Genomic DNA, 19,281 nt, shown 5'->3' with positions numbered 1-19,281 from the left:
ACCTTTCCTCAGGTTTTTCCTCTTACGTAGTCTCTCGTGGCGGTTTCCATATTTATGCGTTGTCCGGTACTGGCGTTTATTATCTTAAGCATGTTAATGCTCGAACCGGCCCTTCGGTTCAAGGCGGGTTTGGATTAACCTATTTAAAATATTCAAAAATAAATAAATAAAATATGAAAAACTTTATATATTTGATTATAATTAAAGATATGAATTTTATAAAAGAATTTTATAAAAAATATTTGTTTCAATTAGTAAAAAATATAGAACAAAGTATTTGGTCCAATTTAAATATATCGAACCAACTATTTTGGTCTATTTTTTACTCTTTTTGATCAAATAAACTAGGACTCTTCATGGCCTTGTGTCAAACCCAAACTTAACCCATTTATTAATCGGAGTATTAAGTTCCACATGAGGAAAATCTAGATGAAGGTTTATTAACTTAATTAGATAATTTTTAGATTTTAATACAAAAATCACGTGACAGATTTATAGTAGTTTACAAGCCAGAATCAAATTGTTATGTCAACTCTCAAAGAGTTTGTTCCTTAAGGTTCGATCCACTTAGTAAATATCAAAAGACATCTAGAACTAGATGACCTATAAGGTCAAATTACATCAATTGCTCTCACAACTTATAGAAGCATATTATGTACACTAGCCTAGAATCTCAAAGAGATTTACATTCTCCCAATCAGTTTTCACAGGCTAATTGATTGGTTGTACGATGCAAGGATTACTTGGTTTACAACTGCAATAGAAATTGCCTCTAATTAGGCTGATATTATAATTTTAAAACTCAATAAATAAATACGCCTAGCGTAGGTCATTCTACCGGTGCAAGAGCAACTCAACACAAACATAACTTAAAAATTCTCTTCTTCCTTCATGGGTAGTCAATTATAATTTTAGTGGTTGATCGCTTGGAAATTTTTTGAAACTTCTTTCTCTAGTAGTTAGCTGTTGGTTGAGGTTCAATCGATTGCTTAACATTTTCTTCATCTAGGTGTGGCGTTCAAGTTTACAAAGACTCCTTTATGTTTCTTAGTCAGATGTAGCTTTATGAAGAATCTGATGCTTTTCCAAATCTGGGTAGTGAAATGCACCTTAGTAGTCAGCTAATGAGAAATTGCCAGTCAACTGCCACTTACTAAGTAGTCAACTGCAAGTAAAGTACTTCATTCTAGAGCTAATTTCAAGTGATTAGGCATTCAATTGTAGTGTAGTAGACTACTTTTTTCTTTGACTTATGCAAATTTTAAAAATTCTACAAAAAATCTAACTCACATGTTATGATTAAACCATCATCAAAAGTTTATGATCATTCAAATTTATGCGGATGATATCCTAGTTGGTTCTACAAACCCCTCTCAATGTCAATATTTGCTAGTGTAATGAAGAAAGAGATGGAAATGAGTTTAATACGTGAACTCACATTCTTCCTTGGACTTCAAGTAATGCAAATCGAAAGTGAAACATTTATAGATCAATCTAATACACAAAATGATTGTTTAAGAGACTCAACATTGAAAATCTTAAGTCAATTAACATACCCATGAGTTTGTCTTTGAAACTTGACTGAGACAACTCCGATAGGGCCATAAATAAAAAATTCTATAGAAGCATGGTTGGATCCCTACTTTACTTTTCAACTAGTAAACCAAACATAATGTTTTTATTATGCCTATGTATTAGATTTTAATCCAACCTTAGAGAATCTCACTTAGTGGTTATGAAAACAATGAAAAACAAAATACTTGTCTATCTTCTCCTTATGGAGAAAAATCCAATTTAAGACATTAACAAAGCACATTTAATGCAACTTCTTAAACTCATTCCCTGCAACCTTCTCAGAAATTGCTATCAAACCCTTCCCTTGTTGTGAGTTGCATGGCAAACAAAGCAAGTTGTAAATCCAAAAACAACAATTTATAAACCACCAATAGCAAATCTACCTCTAGCTCTTTCTTTAAGGGTTTGTCAACATGAAAGTAGAAATAATTATGTGCTCAGCAAAAAAAAAAAAAAAGGAAATTTAGACCAAAAAATAGAAGAGAGTAGATTGGCACTCACTCAATGGACATTAAAACAAGAATAGATATCAATCAAGTGGGTCTAATAGATGAAAGGTAAAAAGATAAGTTTATAGAATTAATTAAAAGAAAACTCTAACTCACCTTATTGGATGAAGCAAAGTATCTTACCTACCTTGTACATATTGTACAGAAAAAACAATAATGTTGTCATAGTATACAACCTAATTTAAACACTTTATTGGAACCTCTAACAAACCTAATGAATAAATACAAATACCGTTAAACCTAATGAAGTCTTGAACAGTTAATAATTGTTGTTCTTGTATGTTCTTACATAAACAATATTTTGTGTCCAATTAAGATTGTTTATCCAACAGTGTAACTGCCCTGTGCCCTTAAAGATATAAATTTTTTTTTTCAAATAGTGAAATGGATTACAACATAGAAATAAACAACTAAATGAATAAAGCTTAACTCCATCTTTTAATATTATTTTTCTCTCTTCGAAAATAGAAATATTATCATCATATTTACAATCAAAACTCTTTTATCAAAGAGAGTGTGTAAAATTCTACCATTTCGTCCCTGGAAGCCTTTTCCATGAGCTTTTCCCATGCAAATCAACAACTCTACATGTTTATCACCATTAAAGCATAAAACAAAAATAAGTCAAAAGGCAAGGAGAAAATGTGGACTTCAAACACCAACCACTGGGAGGTCCATTGGTAAATTTAGCTCATATTGGCTGGCTGGAAATTCCGTTCAGATGGCATAGAGTCTTCGTCCTTCTTCGATTCTCATAGTCACTTCTATATAGATGAAATTTTGCATAATGGAGTAAAGGCGTTAAAACTCTCAAAGAAGGAATGGGTTGAAGATCACGATAAATCTTTGACATCCCGAGCCTACAAAAGTTTAGAAGAAAGGATAGGTAATATAACAAGAAATCTCTCCTGTTAGTTGCAAGAAGGTGATTCTGGTTGCTCTGTTAGTTGTGATAAGGCCATAACTCGTTCAGAAGCCCTTAAAAATCTTTAAAAAAAAATGAAATCAATCTTTTCGTTTCTTTTTTTATATATCCTCTATCCCTGAGTTCATATCCTTTTCTGGTTTTTCAAATGTTGTGGTCAATGAAGAGGGAGAAGTGTTAACTGCTACTTCGTTTCAGTTCGGAAGCAGTGGTTGGTCCAACTTCTCTCATGGAGAATGTGGAGCCGTTTCAGAAATTAAGACCCACATCCCACTCATCGGAAGTTGCAGGAAGCCGATAAATTGGCAGTTACAGGAAGCCGAGAAGCTTGGCTTATAAATACAGTGTTTGGTCCCCAATTTCGTTCACTTGTTCAAACCTTCAGCTTACACCATCACTGAGAGTGATCAAAGAGCGAAAAAGCCAAACAGAAGAAGAGACTATCGGTGAATTTTATGGAATTTGATCGTATGGAGGGAGGTAAGATTTTGGGCTTCCATTTAAATTTTATTCAAAAAATTTCATGTGGTAATTATAAATTTATGGTTAGCTTACAGTTGGTATCATAACCAAGGTTTCCTAGGACTTGTGGGTTATGGGCCCACCACGCTTCCGCTGCTCAACTCTGATGTATGTTCAAGTCTGCACGAGACCTGATATTGCATTTGCTATTGGAATGTTGGGACGATATCAGAGTAATTCAGGGTTAGACTATTGGAGAGCTGCAAAGAAAGTAATGAGGTACCTTCAAGGAACCAAAGACTACATGCTGATGTATAGACGGACGGACAATCTAAAAGTAATTAGTTACTCAGATTCTAACTTTGTTGGCTGTATTGATTCCCGTAAATCAACATCAGGATACATTTTTTTGATGGTCAGTGGAGTTATATCATGGAGGAGTGTCAAACAGACTTTGACTGCCACGTCGACTATGGTAGTCGAGTTAGTTTCCCGTTTTGAGGCTACTTCACATGGTTTATGGCTTAAGAGTTTCATTTCTAGGCTTAGAATTATGGATTCTATCTCAAAGCCATTGAGAATGTATTGCGACAATTTAGCTATTGTTTTTATGGTCAAGAATAACAATAGTAGAAGTCAAAGTAAACACATCGATTTAAAGTATTTGGTCATAAGTGAACATATTAAAGAAAAGAAAGTGGTCATTGAGCATGTAAGCACTGAATTAATGATAGCTAATCCTTTGATTAAGGACATGCCACCATTTAAATTCAAGAATCATATCGTGAATATGAGACTTGGTTCCATTATGTAATTTTTCATTGTATGAACAATGTTATTTTAGTGAAATTCTTAATTATTGTTATATTTTTCTCATATTTATGTGCACTTTAATTTTGAGAAAGTTATCTTTGTTGGACCAAGAATAAACATAGGGTTTATTCATAAAGTATAAGAAATAAATACATTGTAATACATGGAAGTTAATACTCGTTTTCAAAGGACCTATCGCCATGATTCATGTATTTATGACTTAGATTCAGATTATCGATGGGATTTAGATTACACTAGAAGTGTGGACCAAGTGGGAGAATGTTAACTACTGCTTCGTTTCAGTTCGGAAGCAATGGTTGGTCCAACTTCCTTTCAGTTTCAGAGGCAATGGTCCAAGTTCTCTCATGGAGAACGTGGAGCCGTTTCGGAAATTAAGACTCATGTCCCACTCATCGGAAGTTGCAGGAAGCCGATAAATTGGTAATTACAGGAAGCCGAGAAGCTTGATGGAAGCTTAGCTTATAAATACAGTGTTTGGTCCCCAATCTCGTTCACTCATTCAAACCTTCAGCTTACACCATCACTGAGAGTGATCAAAGAGCGAAAGAGCCAAACAGAAGCAGAGACCGTCGGTGAATTTTATGGAATCTGATCATATGGAGGGAGGTAAGATTTTGGTCTTCCGTTTAAATTTTATTCAATGAATTTCATGTGGTAATTAGAAATTCATGGTTAGCTTACAAGAAGTAGAAGTATGATTTGGTTGAGGGATGATAGAGATGAACCAGATACAATGTTCTCTCCCCTTTTTTTCTTTCTAAAATCGAGTTTGCATAGAGTCTGAGGAGGCGAGAGAAGTTGTTGATTAGGTTTTTTATTGGTGAAGCATTTGGTCGACTGGGATGATAGAGATGAACCAGATACTGTGTTCTCTCCCGTTTTTTTTTTTTCTAAAACCAAGTTTGCATAGAGTTGAGGAGGCGAGAGAAGTTGTTAATTAAGATTTTTATTTTTGATTGCACCAGTCTAAACAAGTAAACAGCCACTTAGAGCAATAAACGAAAGAATTTAATCCAAGATTTACACAATCTGGTTCCAGAGCACACGAAGATGATGAGTAAAAAGAATTGTAAAATTTCTGAGTCTCTTTCTTCTAGCAACGAGGAAGGTCGTTGGGAGGCGGAGGGAGAGTGGAAGATCGCGTCGGCCCATTTTCCACCACGAAAGCTCCTACGAGACCCCTCGGGACATGAACGTCCATGTGGCAGTGCATTATCCAAACACCTATCGTGACAAGTATTTGCAACAGTCAATCGAACTCTTTATGGTGTCATTTTATCGGTCAATTGCACAATTCCGGTTTCTTTTAGTTAGAGGAAAATTCAGGTAGGAGCTTGAAGTTTTACCTGGATTGTTGGCCTTGAATCGAACCACAGCCCATCCACCGACAGGAACAGCAATGGTGTTTCTCTCCTGGGGGTTTACCAAATTGAAATTCTTCTCATCCGTCTCTCTGTTGAAGTTGCCAAAACCCTGCGCAAGAACGAAGAAATTGAAGCCATGTAGATGTATGGGGTGGTTCTCCGTGGAGACCACAGCTGTGTTCTGTAGAACCATCTCCACTACGGCGTTGTAAGCTAGCTTCTTTAAGCGCGTGGCCTTCTCTGTCGCTGTGAAAGCTGCAGCTGCCGTTGCGTTTGTGTAGTCGTACACCAATGGTGGGTTGTCAGGGAAATCCTCCGTGAAGATGCCGTCGACACCGCTGAAGTGAGCCTCAAGCAACGATAGCTTGGAGGGAAACTGGAAGGAGATGTTGTTCATGCTAGCTGTTAATCGTGTGTTTCCAGGGCCAGCACAGTTGACGTTGGGAGGGCACAGGTCCAGTCCCAACCCGAAAGTGATAAGCATTCGCTCGTCCACATGGACGGGAACGGGCGTGTAGCCACGTCTGCGGGTTAATCCGGTGATATTGGTGTAGAACTTGTGGGCGATTGGAGTATCGGTGATGGGTGGTAGGACAGGCATAATGGGCTCCGAGGAAGAGGCATTTTCGTACTGGACGATGCCGACGGTGGTGCTACTGTCGTATAACACGAGGGGGGCGGAAATGTAAGGGTGCGCCGCCATGTAGTACGATGCCGGAGACTGATCAGCTGTGAGGAGAACGTCAGTGGTCTGACCGGGGGCAATAACGACGATATCGGTTTGGTAGAGGTTGGTGTATGTGGCGTCAACGGCGACGACGGTGAAGGTGTGTCCAGCAACTTTGAAGAAGAACTGGCTATCGAGGGCAGCATTAATGATACGGAGAAGATAGGTTTTCCCAGGTCTCACCTTCATCTTGAAAGTGTCTGATCTCGATAAAGAAGAAAAAACAGGCAAAATTTGGTAAATTTCCAGGAGGAATAAATCAGTAAACAAAGCTTCAATTGGATAAACCAGTCTTGTTTAATTCACCTCTCGCACAGGAGTAGAGACCACCGGGGTTCCCGTTGATAGTGTAGGCATTTGAGACGTTGGGACCTCCTCCTGTAGCCAGAGCCTCGTTCTCAACATCCACCACGTTGGCATCCCACCATTGTCCTGTTCGTAACAACAGTTCAGTTTTTGCAGGGAGAAAAGAAAAAGAGAGGAGAGATGATTCAGAGAAAAGTAGAAGATACCTAACAAAATGGGGACTTCTCTGTATGGTTTGGGGAATGGGTAAGGCCGGGAATTTCTTGGACGGATGACTAGAGCACCATAGACAGTTGCCCGGAGGTTTGAAAAATGGGAATGCCACCAGAGAGTACCCTCCTGCCCAGTGATGGTAAACTTGTAAGTGTACTTGCCACCGGGGAGAATCGGACACTGGGTGATGTAACTCGGTCCATCTGCCCACGCACTCAGTAGCTGAAACACTCCATGCCTGCAAATCGTAACATATTAATACATAATTTCATATAATTATTCCCAAAAACAGTTAGTGAAAATGAGATAATAATCAAATTCTCATTCTCATTTTTTTTTTCTTTTCCATGGAGTTCGATCAGTGGAATGAAAGGATGGGTTACCAATGAATGGTGAGGTTGTAAGGAGAGTCATTAAAGACATCAACAACGAGTGTGTCACCCTCATGGGCGTAAATAGTAGGGCCTGGGAGCTTCTTGTTCACTGCAACCACTACTTGCTCCTTGCATAATGGCTTAACTGTGTGGTTACCGACCTGTGAAGCCAAAACAAACAAAGATAAGCTTAAATGAGTTGATGAGAAGACATAATTTGCTCGTAATTTTTTACGTTTCCTCCAATGGCAGGCTAACGATAACCATCGGCAAGTGGTTTCTGATAGAAACTTCGGCATCTTCCCTGAATCTTTATGCCGTTTCAGCCATTATAGGTCTTCAAAATTTCAGCTGAAGAAAAGGAAAAGGTAGAGAAAGAGAAAAAAGAAACAGTTTAAAACATTACGTGGAAAGTGTGCTTGACAACTGCGGCAGAAGCAATTGATGATAGCAACAATGCGCATAGAAGCAGGACGAAGGAACGGGCCATGACGAAGGCCGTGAGCTAGAAAGGAAAGAGGAAGACAACCGAAAGAAAGGAGAAGATCGATCGAGCACCCTTTAATGTTCTCACTTCTCTCAACCAAAACGTCCTTGAGATGTTTATGTTTGGATGACTGCCGAGACGCATAATCTCCATATTTATAGGCTGCGGGGGGCTTCAAGACTTGGTCACTCTGCGCGTAATGGATAGTAAAAATAATTAATATAGCTCATTAGGCGCCGCAAGAAACCTTCGTTATCTGACTTTACCAAGGTCGCCAACGTAAAAATTCCAGAGCGTGTCTTCAGTCATCCTAATCGCCCCAGGGTTTGCTTCTTTCAAAATGAGCAGCCTCTGCCTCGTTCAAAAACTAGAATTGAAAATCTGTGTCCGACTTAGAATATTTGCGAGTTGGTTGACCGTTTTAGATCCTCCACTCTGAGCTTTTTCACTTGTTTCCTCTCATTCTTTCGTTGAAGTTCCATTCTAATTGGTGATGAAAGACAGCTTCTGTCATTCAATTCAATTCTTCTGGCATTCTGCCTTGACTTGCCCTGATCGTTTTCTGAGTAAAACCAGTGTGCCAAGATTTGATGCTTTCTCGATCCTTCCTTATTCCGTTCTTCCTAGAGTTTCTTATGTCCATTTTGCCGTTTAGTGTGACCATGACTGCTTCAGAAACGAGTCAGTTAAACAGCTTGAGACTAGTTTCTGGAAATCTTTGAGTCACAACAACCTCCCACAGTATGTTCTTCGAATTAACAGTCTTCCCTCTGCCTTGTCACATGGTCATTAAGGATGATTTTCACTGTGGTTAGTCAACTTGATGCAGGAGATGAACTTCAGCGGCATTACTCAGTTTATCTCCTCTCTCGTTGTCGTCACCTCCCTACCACTGCTTGCTGCCGTCAGATCAGCCGGCCACCACTCTCGACGGTACCGCACAGAATCCCCCTGTATACCTAAGTTGAGGGGGGAAATTATTGTCCCCCTCCCCGTCCGACATAGCGTGCGAACTTGCACGTGCAGTTCACACGTGTGAGTTTCGCAAGTGCGACTTTTTTAAAAGAAAAAAAAAACTTGAAAATCCTATTCTCAGCTGTTGTTTTTCCTCCAGACGATGCAATTCCGCGCCGCCCCCCACCCCCCCAACCGCCTTTAGTGTTGCTTTTCCTCCGGACGATGCAATAATACGTAAACATATAGTGTGTTAAAGTTAGCATTTGGTCATTTTTTCCTGTTTATTTATTTATTTGTTATAATTAATCATGTGCACAGTTAATTGGCTCACGTAATTACTGTATTAATGTGCAAGAAATTGCAATCATCAAATAATATAATATCTAATTTAATTAATTAGTATATTAATATATTTTAATTATACATTAAATTACTTATTCATGTAGTAATCATGTTTATTTGCCCTAATTTGGGTTTTAAGTATTATGTTTTAATTAATTATACTATTACAAGTTACTCTTTCTCTTGTTTTTTATATTTTTCTCATTTTGGGGCACTAACACTGGAAACTATTTTCCAGTGCACATGAATTTGTCCACACTTAACATCAAGTTTGAAGTTGAATTTCATGTAGATGAATGAAATGAATCTGAAGCATGAGATGACGATGAAGTTCAAATTTTAATTTTGTTAAGTAACCCATCCCCCCTCCCCCCCCCCCCCCCCCCCCCCTCAAAGTCAAAATTGGAGGATTCATTTCAAAGATTTCACTATTTATACGTGTTTTTGTGTTTGCTTGTTTCGAATTGAAGTAAACAATGAAGTTCACGCGCATTATGTAGTTCATTCAATTAGGCTGTTACTGTTAAATGAGTGCCAACATCATTTGAAAAATGCAAGTAATCATCTTAGGCTAAAATCGTGGAATAGTAATTTAGCCCAATTTTGTGAATCATCCACTTGAAGCGTCGCTTCGTCCCTCGATGAAATTTTTTTTCTCTATGACGCTCTCTTCTCCCTATCGGCCTTCCTCCCCCGAAATTTTTTTCTCCCTCTCGGCCTCCCTCTCTTCTCTCTCTCGAGGTACCGTCGCCTCTGGCATACCATCTAAGCGCCGCCTCCGTCATCGTTACCTGCTGGCCCGCCGTTGTCTCCCTACCATTATCGGCGCCGTGAGGAAGATGACGATGTTGATTTAATTTTTCCTACGTTAGAAAAAAATTAAACAAACGTTATTTTAATATTATAGTATTTCATTAATTAATATAATATAGTATTTAGTATACTAATATATTCTAATACTACATTAAATTACTTATTAGTGTAGTAACTATATTTATCTTGGTTAATTATCTGTTCAGGTATATGTTCTATTTAAGTATATTATAAAAAAGTTACTCATTCTCTTGTTTACATCATATTTTTCATTTTGGGGGTACTAATACTGGAATTTGTACTTGAACTCGTCTACACTAACACCCAAGGAAGAGTTGAAGTTGAATCAAATCATTGCCTTGACTTTGAAGTCTAATTTTAACTTCAACTTCAATGTTGACTAACCCCTCCTTAGGTGCTGAAAGCCACACAACGAAAGAGGAGTGAATAGGTTTGTGTAAGTGTGAGACAAATTTATCCTTTTTTCTATGATATCATGTGTAACTACTCCTTTTTATATGAAATTATTTTTGCAAGTTGATTTTCAAGTTTAGGCTCAATGTAAATAAATCAAAATGCAAAATATATACTAATTTTTATAGTTGATAATATACTCCCAAATTGTCTTTATATTATAAAGTTCAATCCATTATAAAATTGCTCAATAGTTCTTACAGGTTTATGGCCACACAAGCCAATTACAATAATGCACTCGATTCATGTAGGGATTTTAGATCAACAACTTAAAACCAAGCACAAATAAGTAACTTCCAACGCATAAGCTAAGATGTACTTAGTCTTTTGAAATGCAGCACAATAGCAAACTCAAGAAAACTTGCTAAAATGTATGAAATGATTTAAATTTTGAAGGGCATCAATTCTAGCATTGAATTGAATTATAAACATACAAACTTTGGAATACTTAGCTTTTTCGAAAACAGTGAAAGTGAGGCCTCAATCTTAAACCCAAACTCCACAAATTGATTTTAAAGTATAACAGAGCTTGAGCATGGTTATTAGTAGTGTAGCAATTGTTCCTCAGTTTTCAATCAAGATAAAAATACCCAAAACAAAGGAGGTGTTAACATTCAAAAATCAAAACATTGAACCATTCGAATATTTAAAGCTTACGTTCAAATGATCTTCAATTTTTGAAGTTATATTTTTGCTTCCTGTAATATCAAGTTAAAGTTTAGGGGTATTTTGGTAATTTTACTTAAGATATTATGTGAAGTTATAGTTAGACTGAGATGAATGAGATGTGTTCACCAATGTAATTTTTACTTCTTTTTATTATTGTTTAATGGTTGTAAGAGAGATCGTTAGAGTAGGGGAATTTCTATCCTTTTCTCTTGTAATTACTTCAAGCTAATAATAAAGAAGTTAGAGGTCGACCTTTTCCCCTAACTAGACAATTTCCTTCAATGTCTTCTCTTATAGGAATTAGATGTCATAATTTCAAACTAACGAGAGCAATAATAATAATAGCAGAAGAAGAAAAAATAAGCACAAAAATACACAACAAAATTTATACAAGTTCGCCTAAAGGTGAGACCATGTCCTGTCTTCTGCCGCTGTAGTAATCCACTATGAAGATGAAATAATTTACAAAGAGAAATTGCACACACTTATAGGTATCTTTCTCTAACCTCTCGGGGGACTGCAACTCAAAGTATTGTCCATGATATATTAATTGTTGTTTCGTTAAGGGCACTTTGGAAATTTTACTCTTGTAGTGTTGTTGCCCTAATTTTCTCTTCATAATTGAGGGGTGCCGCTATTAGGGTTTTTTCATCACCAAGAAGGAGCTGGAGTTGTAGCCCGAGAGAGGTTAGAAAAAACACTTGTAAGTGTGTGCGATTTCTCTTGTAAACTATTTCATCTTTATAGTGGATTACTGCAACAGTAGAAGACATGACGTAGTCTCACCTTGAGGCGAACCTATATAAATATTGTTATTTTTCGTGCTTGATTTTCCTTTCTTCCACGTTTATTATTATTTCTCTCGTTAATTTAGAATTAGGGCGTCTAATTCCTAACATCACATGTTATTCAAATAAGCTCTACTAAACCAATGAATGCAATTGTATTAATTGGTTTAGGTCTTCTCAAATGTTCCTTTAGGAAAAGAGGAAGCTGAAGTTTCTGAGTGAAATTCCCTCATTCCCTCCTAATGATGACTAGAAAATTGAAGATAGTTGAGTTATGAGTTGGCTTGTTAATAGCATGAAGGAAAGTCTAAGTGATCAGGTTATGAGTTATAATATGTCAAAAGACATTTAGGATACTCTAAAGACTATTTTCACAAGAAATTAATTTATCATGAATATATGAGCTCTATGCAAACTTTTTTGGTATATTCAGGGGTGAGAGTAGTCACTCAAAACTTTACAAAGATGAAGGGAATTTTTGCAAGAGATTATCAGCTTTCATTCATTTGCTATTGATGCGACTAAACTCTGGAGAGAGAAAAGTCAAATTCAATTTAATCAACTTTTGGATGGATTGGGACTAGAATATAACGCTATAAAGGCACAGATATTGGCTGATGATAGTGATCATAAATTGGAGAAAGTTTACAACAAAGTTCTTGGGGGCTAAAGAAGCAATAAAAAATGATAAAAGTATTATTGGTTTTGATGCTACTCTAAACATTTCTTCTTCTAGTTCTAGGTATGAATCATCTAGAGGAAGATGAAGAGGACATAGAGGTAGATGACGTGGCAGTGGCAGTGGATGACGCACTAGAGGTTGTGCAAATAGAAAGTGTGTGCATTACAGAATATCTAATCACTTCTCAATCAAATGTTGGAAATGTTTTGGAAAGCATGGTGAAGCTAATTCTAGTATCTCAATGGACAATGGAGAAGTGGTTAATATTGAGGTAGGGTCATCTGAGATTACCCAGGAGACACTACTGAAGATACTCCAACAATTGGGTCAACTAGCATTAATTACTACTCCAACTTCTCAAGCATCCATGACTCCAACTGCCAATACCATTATGGCAAACTCAGGTATGTATGCACTTCATGTTTCATCTCCTTCTTCTTGGGTGATAGATTCTAGCACATCCAGCCATATGTCAATTATGTCTTTCCGTTTTCTCAAATGTGTCAACATCCTCATCTCATAAGTTAGTTACCATAGTCGATGGTTCCACTTCATCAATTTGTGGTGAAGGAAATGTTAACCCTTCATTTGGTATTTCCTTAACTTTTGTGTGGTATGTTTAGAAATTTCCTATCAATTTATTGTTTTTCAATAAAATTATTCAGTCGCTTAATTTCTCAATCACATTTTTCCATCTCATTGTGCATTTAAGGAATTGTAGGCAAAGAGGCAGATAGATTGGGGGCATGAGAGTGATGGATTGTACTATCTTGACAGTGTTCCAAAAGAGAAGATTGTTGGCGTACAGGCTGCATCGTTTCCTTACTTATGGCATTTGATCTTGGAACATCCATCAATAGTCAAACTCCGTCATTTTATTCCAATTCTTCCTTCTGATACTTCATTTGATTATCAGTCATGCCAGCTAAGGAAGCACCACCGTAGTTCATTTCATCTAAGTAGTCAATACATTCAGATGTATGGGGACCATGTAAGGGTTCCTAGTTCTTTTGGTTTTAAGTATTTCTTGACTTTTATAGATGATTATAGTCGTTTGACTTGGGTATATTTCCTTCAAGAGAAAATCAAAGTATTTGATGTATTGCTCAAGTTTTATGCTAAAATAGAAATGCAATCCAGTGCTTCCATTCTTGTTTTTGGTTCATATAGTGGCTTTGAATTTTTTATTAGTAGATTCTTCTCTTTTTGCACTATGCACGATATTTTTCATCAAACCTCTTATGTATATACTCTCTAACAAAATGGACTTGCAGAGCTCAAGAATCGTGATCTCTTGAAATTGCTCAGACACTTTGATTTCAAATGAATGATCCAAAGTCATTCTGGAGATGTAGTAGTTACATCTTGTTACTTGATTAATTAAATGCCATCTTTTGTGTTGGGTGGTCGCATGCCTATGCATATGTTGAAACATAAAAGTAAGTTATTTGATGTAACCCTCAAGTTTTTGGCTCAGTCTATTTTGTTGATTTGTGTTAGTCCACATATTGATAAATTGTCTCTTGGGGAAATTCATCATTTCTTTTTTATGAAGAAGAAAGTCATAAGACTTTTCATTACCATATTTTGATGATAACAAAATAGACATTTGATGTCTTTACTCTTTAAGTGTGAACTAATAAGCTCAAATTAAATATTGGTCATAAGGAGTCGATTCCACAAGGAAATGAGTCGAGCACATGAACAAGAAAAAGGCCACAATATTTCAAAATTCAAAGTTTTAACTCGTCCACAAGTTGGAGTCGAGGACATGGTTAATGAAGTCAAGCACATAGTCAATGGAGTCGAGAAAATGACCTTGAAACTAAACACAACTAGAAATGATTGAAAAATAAATTTGAAATGTCGTTAGAATAAACGGATAAGAAGAATTAGAGTCAAACCCATAGTCATATGGAGTCAACCATATGATCCTTAAGCTTAATATAATTAGAGATGGCTGATTTTTTTTTTTTTTTTTTGAGAAGTTGTTAGCAACAACAGTTTAGAAGAGTTGGAACGAGCCCATACATAAATAGACTCAAGCACATGCACATGGAGTCAAGCACCTGGACAAAAAAGCAAAGACAAAGCTTTGAGATTTCGAATTTTTAAATAGTGTTTTAGCAAAAAAATTCCAAGAGGAGTCAACCCCATCGTGAAGGAGTAGAGCACATACGATAAGTTGCAAGTAACAAGGAGTTGAACCCAAGTTATAGAAGATTTTAATAATTTTAAGGAATCAACCCCTATAGGAAGATCAAATACATAGGAGTTGAGTACATAAAAGACTTGTAGGAAACAAAAGAAGGATTCAACCCTTATAAGAGCCATTAGAACATATTGAATTCGACCAGATGCAACAAGGATCACTCTAGAAAAAGAATTCCAAGCGATTCAAGATGCAATATCTTCAACCATAGACCTTCAAATTTTGTAAATGACCTATAAATATCCAAATATTCTCCAACTTGCAATACAACCAAAGCCACAAAATATCTAAGAATTCTTGTTATACTCTGTGATCCTTGCTGAAGAAGCATTAGTCGCATATCTTGTAATTAAGTATAATAGTGGCGCAATTTGTAATTAAGTAGATTTATAAGATCCTTTTTTCTTTCACTTGTAATAGGTTTTATAACCCTCGTCTATAAGTAAGAATTAAGTGGGAGAGGCTTATATCCAATGAGTTCCTCCTGTTTTGAAAAATCCTAACCTCTACAACTCGAGCTCTCTCCTTCTCAAACCTAGTCTTCTTCTCTTCTTCTTCTTCCCTCTTACTCTAGCATATTTTAGACTTGAAACCCTAGAATCTAACATGGTATCGGAGTCGGGGTTCTAGAGTTTTAATTAGTTGCCCAAAATTAAAGTGAAGTCGAAGTTTTGTAGGCATGAAAGGGGTCGTCCTCATCAATTCATGAATGGTGATTATACTGGAAAAAAATTCCAGAAAGTCTCTTGTTTAAATCAGGTTTCCAAATCATCTTCTTTGTCTTTTTATTTCTCAATAATCCATATTTATGCTTCCTTTGATGTCCTTCAAAATGAAATTCCAAGTTTCTAAAAAAAAATATTATTTTTGAGGCCTACATGTGAGCTAAAATGTAGTGTTTTTAATTGTTGATCATATGGCTTCAAATTTGTGTTAAATTGATGTCATAAATTCGTAATCATGTTTTTTTTAAAATTACAAGTGAATTCTAATTAGAATCGCTAGAGTTTGATGTTGTTTATCAATTTTGATTCATCAAACCCTACGTTAAGGTATCAAGTTCATGGCTGAATGAAAAGTTAATTTCTTTGAAGTGTTTCATTCCCCTAAGGTTGCTGAATTTTTCATGGGTATATTATTCTTGAATTGTAGCCTAACCTTGTACAACCATGATAAAGTTGAATCAAAGTTCATGTCTTTCTAATTTTTCAAGCACGTTGGGTATGCATATATGTTGAAAATTGTGATGTTAAGTTGTTGTTTTTCAGCCATTGTATCACTTCATTGAAAGTCATTAATTTCCTTTTTTAAGTTCAAATTGTATTAGTGCATATTCTCTTGGAGTACTAGGATTTTTTTATTTTAATGGCTGAAAGTTCACAAAACTCCCCTTCCTATGCTAATTTCAGCAAACATGATCTCTTGAGAATCACCACTATTCCACTCAAGGGTCTAAGTAATTTTTCATCATGGTCCAAATCAATAAAAATGGAGAATGGGGCCTAGGTTGATTACTTTTTGACTAGTGCTCGTAGGGATTTTGAATCAAAATGGAGAATGGACTTTGTTAGTGCAATTTTTATTTATGTCGCCTTTCGGGGTACATGTAGAAAATAATGTTTAACCTTTTGGTCGGATGATCTTTGTCAATAAAGATATTGGGTTTCCGTTTTTGTAGATTTGTGGTTCCTATATCTGTAGGTTTCAAAATTATATTTTTCTTCTTTAATAATTTTTGGTGTCCAATTGATCTCTCCTATCATTTCTCTCCTTATTTCTTCTTCATTTAAAAATCATACTTTGGAACTTGATGTATTCTATTGCAGACTCATTTTTTGGCTATAAACAATCACTTTGCATGTTAACTCTTGAAGCCTAGCATAAGTACTAGGTTTTTTATTTTAAATGTTTATCTGATAATTATGTACTCTAGAAACCTAGGTAAGTGCATCTTGGAGTTTTTTATTAAAAAAGAAACTTACTAAGCTATTTTTCCAGTTTTGAAAATATTAGGCAAACACTTTGGGGTAGATAGTGAAAAGAAATATGGGTAGAAACATTAAATCAATATCATCTTCATTTTGTAGTTAAGAGAAAAAGAAATTTATGCCTTGTGCAAGAGGCTTTGTCAACCCTAAATAAATGGCATTTAACTGAAACATTTGTGCTTTTGTCGATATTCATAGTTTTTGCCAAGATAACAGAGCCTTCAAAGGTTATTCATATCCGTAATGTTGGGCATGTAATAGTTGCGATATTTCATACATTTTTACAATCCATTTGGTTGTTAAGCATGGAAACATAACACACTTATGATATCTATTATGGCTTTTTCAGAATGATTTGCTCTAGCTGGTGCACCCTTTTGGCGTAGTCAATAAGCTTGAGATGTTGCATGCAAAAAATAAAGTTTCCTTTTTGTACTCTTTTGGACGTTTAAAAAAGATTTAACTGATTTATTTATGTACCTAATTTTTGTAGTAACTGATAAATATTTTGTGAGTATATTTATGGTTTGTTGACATCTGTCTCAAATTTGCAAACACTTCTTCAAATGCATGATGTTTCTTCTGCTATTAATGCAATTCAGTATTACACAAATGTTCGGTCAAGTGTAAGGTGCGGTTATGTTCATTTTGGAAAATGTCTCTACCACGTCTGACATATCATCCTTGTTGTCCAATACAAGTTACTATTAATACTATCAGTATTGAGTGTTTGCTAATGCATTAAAGTGAATGAGTGGCAGGAAGTTAACCTTACCTTCAGACAAAGAATTTGTTTGATGGGGTAATGTTTTGTGAAAGAAGTAAGACAATTTGTGGTTAATGTGCCTCCAATACCAGGGGACTCTACTTACCTCTTGAGCATCTTTAACTAGACTAATTATGTTCTAGAGGCAGTTCTAGTAGGATGATATTGGTCGGGTTGGTGGATAACTTGGTCTTTTCTATATGCTCATTAATCCAAAATATTTATCAAATGACAGACCTTCTATCACATTTGTTGTGCATTGAGTGTTGTTCAAATCGAAATTCATAGAGAAAGATATTGCAAACGAGCTACTTGTGGTTTTGATCTCATTTGTTGTACATTGAATGTTGTTCAAATCAAATAACATTTGTTGCAGATAGTTGTATGAGTTGTTCACATAAGTTCTGATTATGTGGATGTTCTTAGTTTCTTATATCTCTTCTCACATCCCGACATTGGTTGAATTCTTTCTAAGGTAGGAATGTGTATATACAGTTCTCTTCCCTTCAGGAATTGACAACAATGGATCAGAATACTCAAGGGTGTAAAGGCGGCAAACAAGTTGGTTCTCATATAATATGTGTGACTAAATGGTTGTGGTACAAAGAATGTGTTGCTTGCATGTTTTTGTAGACTCGGAGCTTGTATTGTAGAAATTCTTTTTTGTTTGATTTTTTGCTTGTATCATATGCAAATTTGTAATTTTTTAATTTAATTATCAGTGCCTAGGAAGTGAGTACTACTTTTTCCTTTTGGTTTGAGAAAAAGATGGGGGCTTACAACTTGTGAAAACATACCCACTATTCTCAAATCATTAGTTGGTTTTTTAATCTGACTTGAGATTAGTTTTATTCACTATTAGTACCATAAAAGCGATTTTTTCTCATCGTAGCAAACTATTTGTGACTTTGCTTCCTATCTGGGGTTAAATGTTCCCCAGATTTTACTTTACATGCTTTACCAAATTGGAAGTTGGACTTATAATATTGCTCCATACGGAAATTAGTCTCTATCCTCTTTTAGGGAAAGTATCCATATGTTAATATTATTTTAGGTATTTTATTGGTAATAGAGAGCATTATTTTTTTCTCCCATTCTGTTGCTTTTTCTATCGGTTGGTTTTATATGATATTGGTAATAGATGCTCCTCTTTTTATTTTTGATGTCCAAGTAAAAATTGTGATTGTTTACTGTATATTGTATAATTATAAATGTAGAGAGAATTATATTGATTTATTTGAAGATGAAGATGATGATTCAAGTGATGTTTTTGGTGGAGAAGATTATCAGGGTAACAATGTAAATAAAAATGAAGATAGTGATTAGCAAGTCAGAAGTGGCAAAATTATTGATTGTTATCTTTTTAATGAAAATGAACATTTTAGGTTGTATTTAACATGGAAAATTGTAGATTTTTTATATTAAATATTTGAATGAATTATACTTGTGTTATTTTATTTTTATTATTATGCTATTTACATAGCACATTGGACAATAATTCTATTATATTTGATTACTAGTTTAAGAGCGAGCATTTAGACACTACAAAAATAACAATTTGATTAACTATTTTAATATTATAAAGATAAGTGTTTTTTTAACTTTTTTGTTCTTGTATTATTATTTAATTAATTAACCTTAACTTAATTTTTTAATTATTTATAAATTTATGACAAGTTAAAATCTATCTTAGTTTATTAATAAAAAACTTAAGTACAACTATCTTATAAGAGTTAATATACTAATTTTATATAATAAAATATATTTTTTTTATAAATTAATGATAGTTAATATTATATTTAATTACTAATTTA

General features: G+C 35.3%; 1 protein-coding gene across 1 annotated transcript; it reads right to left on the bottom strand.

Annotated features, from left to right (window-relative positions):
- Positions 1–5,398: 5,398 nt before the first annotated feature.
- Positions 5,399–7,779, bottom strand: LOC137957331 (laccase-7-like). The gene is made up of 6 exons (XM_068805086.1): positions 7,696–7,779; positions 7,299–7,450; positions 6,909–7,153; positions 6,703–6,828; positions 5,652–6,596; positions 5,399–5,529 (listed from the first exon to the last, which is right to left on the bottom strand). The coding sequence occupies exons 1-6, from the start codon at positions 7,777–7,779 to the stop codon at positions 5,399–5,401; spliced, it is 1,683 nt and encodes a 560-aa protein (XP_068661187.1).
- Between the last annotated feature and the right edge of the window lie 11,502 nt (positions 7,780–19,281).

The sequence above is a fragment of the Aristolochia californica genome, unplaced genomic scaffold (assembly GCF_029961685.1).
Source record: "Aristolochia californica isolate CCGP_79_NKW_82.1479 unplaced genomic scaffold, dmAriCali1.0.hap1 SCAF_2, whole genome shotgun sequence".
In the NCBI taxonomy this organism is placed as follows: domain Eukaryota; kingdom Viridiplantae; phylum Streptophyta; class Magnoliopsida; order Piperales; family Aristolochiaceae; genus Aristolochia; species Aristolochia californica.
Note: the sequence above shows the minus strand (reverse complement) of the source record. Positions and strands in the feature narration are given on the sequence as shown.